Here is a 7222-nt window from a genome sequence, read left to right as displayed (position 1 = left end):
GGGGGTGAGCAAGGAGCAGGCACAGCCCATGCACTCCTTGACGCAGCTCCAGCACTTCCTTCCTCCCCTGGCAGGCCCAGACACGGCGGCTGCACTGCTGCCAGCCCCACACCTGTGAGCCCTGGGGAGGTTGCTGCCCATTTTCCAGCTCTGCCTTAAGCACTGACGTGTAACATTTGAAATTACTCAGTTTGTGTTTCTCCTTTTATGCCCTGTGCCTCTCTGTGGTTGTTGTAAAGCTCTGAAGGAAGAATATTAACTCATCAGAAGCCAGAAATGTTTATGCTCGTAACCTGAGTAAAATTAAGGCAAACAAATCTTTCCCTTTGCATAAAGTGTTGGGCTTGCCACGAGGATTTTAGAGAAAAAAACTATTTTAAAAATGGGGAAGTTGAGTCAAAAAGACTCCAGTTGAGTCAGTAAGAGAGGTTATAAGGAAGTCCTGTAATCCCCACAGCACTCTTTTCCTGTACAGTGGCTTGATGCCCCAAACAGCAGCCAATAACCCAGCAGTACAAGAGCCAGCAGGCAGCCCCCCAGCACCCTCAGGCTTGGCCCCAAGAAGCTCCTGAAGCCCTCCCCAGCACTCACCTGCACAGCTGTGTGGTGCTTCAGGATCCTGGCTCAGGGATCCCAGCCCAGGGAAGGCGTCGGGGCCGGGGCCTCACGTGGCCTCCCCTGACTCACGGCTGAGCAGCGGCGGCTCCGTTGTCCTGTGGCCGCTGAGGTCACACTGCAGGCGTGTGTCCCCATGTCCCTGAGCCCTGGGGATGTGGCCAAGGGCCAGTCCCACTGGCACAGAGAGAGGAGCTGTGCAGGTCCCAGTCTGCCTCAGGCAGTAATGGCCCTCTGTAGCCCTGGGCAGCCAGGACCCCTCACTCCTGCCCATAGCTGCTCCAGCACAGCCCCTGCTCAGGCTGGAGACCCAGCCCCACTTGTTTGGCCTCCCTGGGACATCAAGGAGACACTGGGGACATAGAATCCACTCTGTGGGAAGAGCCCCTCGGCTCTGCTAAAGCTAAGCAGGGACACCATGATGAGGGTGTGGAAGGCCAGGCATGCTCCCCTCCTGCTCAGGGCATCCCAGGATGGCACAGGTGGACTGCCTGTGCAGCTGGGCCAGTGGCAGCAAAGGGAAACATGCCCTCCCCCCCCCCTGTCCCCAGCAGCCACAGAGGGTGCTGACCACACAGAGCCTCTGGCTCTGCTCATCCTATACCCACTGTAAGGTCATTGGTGCTCCCCTCCAGTCCTTCTCAGCCACTCTGACACACATCTTACAGCACTACAGCTATCTGGAGCCACCCCAGGGCTGTTTGTTGTTCAGGACAGCTGCTCCCTCACTGGCAGGTGATGATTTCTGAGCCAGCCAGCCTTCACCACAAGGAAACAAGAGGAGGAAAGGAGGGGAAAAATTCCTGCAGTGCACCACAGCACAAGGTGGCAGATGTTTGGTCACCTGAAAACGTATGTGAGGAGAGACAGCCAGTGTCAGAGGAGACTCCTTGGGACACTCCAATAGCACAGTGGCTGTTGATCATACAAGGTGTGGTCATGTAAGTCATTTGTCATATTCAGCCAATGGTTTGACCCTGGTGCAGTTGGTACCCCAGGAAGGATTGAACTCCCTCCCCCATCTCTCCTCAATTCTTCATCTCCTGATGCTTCTGGAGTGACTGGGACACAGGTAAATTTAGTTATACTTCCTAGAGTAGGTGTGCATTATTTTTCTTTAACAGTTTGTTTCGCTGTTTGCTGTGGTTTTTTGGTATTTTTTTAGAGGGAGAAATGATTGAGGTTTGTGGTTTTTAAGCCAGATATTCCACCACTTTTCTACAATTGCCTATTCAAGTACCTTGCCTCACCTCCCCTGACATTTTTAATTATATGTAACATTGAACACTTCAAGCAGCTAACACCCTGCATCTACTGCTGGGAAGATTATCTAATGAATTAGAAATGCTTTACCATGTATTACATGTGTCTACTTGGCCCTTATTTGGGACCCATCCTCTGAGAGATAAAGGAGAATGGTGATTTATTCTTTGTATGCTGGGAAAATTGCTTCCAGGAGGGGTTTAGAGAGGTGAGACACAGGTAGAGCAGCTCTTATGCTTGACACTAATTGGGTGCAACGTGTGTGTGCGTTTGTCACACAGGCAGGTTGCATGAGAAATGTAGAAATACTGCTAAGTGAGTGTAGGAGGGGCCCAGTGATGGAACATAGAGTAGTTATTGCTCATTATGTCATCACATTTCTGACAGATTTAAACAGTCCCATGACTCCTCTTGCCCTACCCTGACTTTCATCCAATGGGTTGGTTAAATTACTCCCTCCAGTGCTACTTACTTACTTGCTACTTATTTTACTTTAAATAAAGTCTGCTTCAACAATTGTTGTGATCCTGTGAAGCACAGGTAGGTGCAGGGGGATTATGCCTCACTGCCAGCTGTACTCTGCTGGCTACAGGTAGTTTACAGCTACCTTTCTGCTTTTAAACTATGAGACTTAAGAGAGAAGAAAAAAGCAACAAGCAGTGTACACAACCTACTTCCTAACCTTCCAGACCATCACTGAACCAGTAACACCCTGTTATGCTGAAATCAGGTGAAAGACGTTTGCTTTGGGCAGGAACAAAGCCTGAGGTTTTGCTATGAAAGCTTGTGGAATCGTATGAGTAGATCATGTTGTACCTCACTAAGATTTTTGGAATTTTTTTTCTCGTTCTGTACCCTTCTGTAGAATTACCTGCCATAATAAATAATTCATTGTATTAATATTTTAAATTAACACAGTACAATTTTTGCTAAAGCCTGTTAAATTTAAGAACTAGGCCTGTTTGAGCCGGCTAAATCAAAGGCCAGGATGTATCATTCACTTCCTGGAGGATTACTGAGCTCCTCAGGTGCTGCTATCAACAGCTCCTGAGGCAGAAGAGTGACTGCTTCCAGTACTGACAAGCACAGGATCCCCCTCTTAATGGCTGCAGGTAATGATGGAAATTCCCTCATTATGAGAGCTCCCCTTTATTACTGTCAGCATGTTACAGGCTCTGAGGGACGAGAGGGAGGAGGTGTCTGGTCTCTGAGGCACTGGCTGCTGGTCCTTCCAATTTAGCTACAAGGGCAGTCTTCAGTTACAGTCTGGCTGCTTTAGCCCAGGCCCATCAGTAGGATGGACAGTGCAGCCCCAACACAAAGCACAAATCCAAAAAGACAGGCTGCTGGCTGACAGAAGTAGGGAACAGTGAGCTCTTCCCAGCCCCTGGCCTGGCTGAGCAGTGCTGCAGCAAGCACAGGGATCAATACAGGGTCCCAGGATACTCTCCCCACCCACTGCCCTAACTGGAGAACTGCTTCCATGAGCAACCTCCAAAAAAATCTGCTCCAGTATCTGCTCCTCTCCTCTTCCTTGTTCTCCCAGTTCACTGGGCTCCCTTTCCATCCCCCGTCTTCTGGTCCAGCAATAGGGCTGGAAGTGCCTCATGAAGCACAGCCAAAGGCAGGGGAGCACAGATGCTCCCTGGGACAATTCCCAGCTTCAGCTGATCCTCCCTCTTGACAAAGCCCTTTTCCTCAGCACTTAAGCACACAGGCAACACCAAGGATTTCGATATTTAATCCTGATGTTTTGTGGGATGGGTTTGGTCCTGGAATCTATTTTGAAACTCTGTCAGCAAGGCAGGCTGTGACCTGTCCCCACTGCTTTGTCAGCAATGTACCTGCCAGGAGATGGCAAGGTCAGGAAGCAAAACAGCCTACAAGGGTAAGGAGGCACGGGTTGGTTACCTGGTGGGGTTACCTGTTGGCACAGGGGCAACACAGGCAGAGTCACAGAGCCGGGTTGGGGCTGGGCCAGCAGCTCTGTGCCAACACTGACCAAACTGGCTAGGGCATCCCCCAGACAAGGTGAACCTCAGAGCTCCCACCCAGAGTGGGAATCAGAGTTTGATCTATCCATTATTTCCCCAGGATATTATTTTCAAGCTTTTGCTCCAGGACACACCCAACAATAATCCTCTCCTCCTCCAAAAAGAGGGTTTTGTCAATGACTGGCTTTACACTTCTGTGATAAAGTGAAAACACACAGGCTGTGTCAGACTGCACAGGGAGAGAGGGATGGGGAAGGTAAGTGGAAAGGTGAGCTGAAGGTACAGCTACCCTAATGCTATTATGTACTCCAAGGCCAAGTTCCCAACTCCCAGGACCTCCAGAGCTCAGAGCAGCACAGCTGGCAGCTTTTGGAAATTGGACACAAAGCCTCAGTGAATCTGGAGACCTCCCATACTGCTGTGACCTTCCCATCTCACTGACCTGGGGAGCAGCAGCAATCCCAGGCTGGCAGGGCCAATCTTCTCCTTGTCAGACAACTACTCCAGTGACATCCGCTGCTGTCGGTGCCTTGGCACCAGGGTGCCAGCAGACACATCTTCTGGGATCTTGAAAATTCAGCCTTGCAAAGCTCCTAGGATCAAAGTGCAGCTGTCCCTCAACAACTCAGCTGTGTCCTAAAACATTCCTCTCTTGAAATGGCCTCAGCTCACTGAATTATCAGGTTCAATCACCTGCAACATAAAGGGGATGAAGGTACATTTCACTTTAAAACTGTTTCCTAAAATCAAGGGTCTGCTCACAGTAGGCACTGAGAGCCCAAAGGGTATTTACTAAAAGCTAGCACTATTTGAGAAATCTGGTCCAATCCATTCATCTTAGAAGATGTACTCTGGATCAGACGAAAACTTTTTTGGGCTATGCAAAGCTTGAATCAAGTTCTGGATCCCTGTTCTTCTGACACCACACAAAGGGTGACACCAATACACCATGTCTTCCACCCAGATCAAAACACTACAGCTTATTCCCAAACCTTGGAGCCCCTAAAGAGCACTGCTGGACTGCTCCAACCATTCCATGAGGCCTGGCTGCCTGTCCAGCAGGCAGTGAGCACTACAAGCCCACTGTCTGTCATCCAAGACAGACAAACCTTTCTCAAGCTACAGACTGGCTCAGGCTCTCTAGGTCAATTCTGGCACCTTCATAAGGGGCTTCAAGCCAGCTTCTCTGCAGTTCAGATTCTGGGAAAAGGTCTCAGACCACCAACAGGTCTCTGCTGACCATAAGTAGAGCACCCAGCCCTCTCAGGAGATGAGGACAGCATGGTATCAGGACACAGAGGACGTGGCCATCTCTGCCACATTAAATGTGTGGTGGGAAGAACAGCACCACTAACATACCACATAAATCAGTCATCTTAATTAGAATACACAAATCCACTCCAGAAAAGTTTAATGTGGGTTCCTGGGGCATCATATTCTAAAAAAAAAAAAAAAACAAACCAAAAACCAAAATACAGTACAAAGAAAAAAGGCAAACAGAATTCCCCAGTATTTGAAATAATGAAATGTATCAAAGCTCCATCTATTACAAGGCTGCACATCACAGCAGCTCCTGGAGGAAGCAGTACCAGCTTGAGCACCAGGAAGCTTCACCTCCCAGAGATAGCCTGGAATAAGCAGCAGCCAACCAGAAAACCTGGCTCCTTAGGGAACTAGTAAGACTCCCTGAAAGGAAAAGGGCAGAACTCTGTAGTGCAGTGAGCTGCCCAGCATCCCTGCTGCTGGGAGATGAACCACAGGCTGATCCCACAGTGCTGAAGCTCTGTGAGAGCACAAATCCTGGGGGGAGTGGCACCTTCCAGCAGATTCACGCAACTGCATGGCTAAACCTACTCCTTTGAGAAATCCTGGTATGAGAGGAAAAAGAGCCATTCCAACAGCCAGTCAGGAGACCAGGAAGGGATTGAGACACACCATGCTACTAGCTGGGAACAGAAACAAGCAATGGATCTCGAGCTGAGAGCTCAGCCCAGTACAGACACAGTGCCAGGGATTGTCTGTGGTACCCTGTCTCCCATTCAGTCTTTGGATTGAAGAACCTTAGCATAATTTAGGCAAGAACCTCTGGTGGTCTCTGCCTCAACCCCATCCCATTCAAAGCAGGGCCAACTTCAACATCCAATTAGTTCAGGGCCTTCTCTAGATAAATACTGAGCTGTCTCCAATGACTGAGATCTCAGGACTCCAGCACATGCACAGTAAGCAATGCATGGGCCATGGCAGTACTTCTAATGTACTTGGGCTACAGAGCAGCCACTTTGGAGCCAAGGGAGAGCTGCTTTCCTTCCATTTATCAATCTTCTTATGATAACTGTATAATTTTATATGGTCCCTAAACCTAAGGGCAGTGAGCTATGGCTGCTCCACTTCACTGCAGGGCTGCTACAAAGCACTCATTTGCACAGGTACTGTGCTCCAAAGGCAGCCAAGCCTCCCTGATGTGCAGCCCAAACTGACAGTAACCACAAAAGCTGAGGAAAAAGCTGGAGGAGCACTTATTCAAACAATGGAAAACAAAGGTTCCTATGGAGAACAAAACTGTGAGCTTGGAGGACAACCTATGCCAACAAGGAACTAGCTGATGTCAGACAGCCTCAAAAATGTAACAAACATTAAGTAACTCAGGTGCTCAGTAAACACTGCAGGCATGACAGTGCCATCATGAAAAAGCTAATATTACAGTTGGAGAATATACCAAGACTTTTAAAGCCTGTTGGGAAGCAATAAAACCTTTGCTGACACCAATTCCATGGACTCCCCAACAAACACTAAATATGAGCAGTGAATGTGCAGATCTAGATGCCCACTGAAAAACTGAGATAAATAGAGGAGTGGTGGGGAAGGGCTAAGAGACTTCCTTCTCCTTGCCACTTGCCTCGCAGAGAGGAGAAACACCTCTTCCCGGGTGCTGGCAAAGGGCCCTCTCCTGTGGCATGTGCACGCCAGGTGAGCCTGCTGTCCCCACACTGCCCTGATATGTGCACATGTGAAGGCTGAGACACCCTCCAGACCACAGGGATCACCAGATTTTCTATGATCCCAGCAGGAGCACAGGGCGCCCCAAAGGCCAGTCAGGTGCCTCCAGGAGCTGACAACAGCCTGGCCCGCAGCCCCTGTGGTACAGCCCCCACGCGTGGGGAGGAACGTGTGCCCAAGCCCCGTGGGTCAGGCGAATGGAAGGGCAGGCTCTGGACATCCAGGACGGTGACAGGGAGCCGGGCATCCCGCGGCCCGGCCCCAGGCAGGCACGCAGAGAGCAGGCAGGGCAGGAGCACAGCGGTTTATTGGCAACACGAGCAGAGGCGGCGGCGGTGGCGGCGGGCCCCGAG

General features: G+C 50.1%; 1 protein-coding gene across 1 annotated transcript in view; it reads right to left on the bottom strand.

Moving 5' to 3' along the window:
* Nucleotides 1-4535: 4535 nt before the first annotated feature.
* FANCD2 (FA complementation group D2) overlaps nt 4536-7222 on the bottom strand; it is a 37207-nt gene continuing 34520 nt past the window's right edge. Inside the window, exon 43 of the mRNA XM_031058243.1 lies at nt 4536-4565. Coding sequence (XP_030914103.1) covers nt 4536-4565 — 30 coding nt within the window. The remainder of the gene's footprint in view (nt 4566-7222) is intronic.

The sequence above is a fragment of the Geospiza fortis genome, unplaced genomic scaffold (assembly GCF_000277835.1).
Source record: "Geospiza fortis unplaced genomic scaffold, GeoFor_1.0 scaffold78, whole genome shotgun sequence".
NCBI lineage: Eukaryota > Metazoa > Chordata > Aves > Passeriformes > Thraupidae > Geospiza > Geospiza fortis.
The sequence above is the reverse complement of the archived record's forward strand: the minus strand, read 5'-3'. Positions and strand labels throughout refer to the sequence as shown.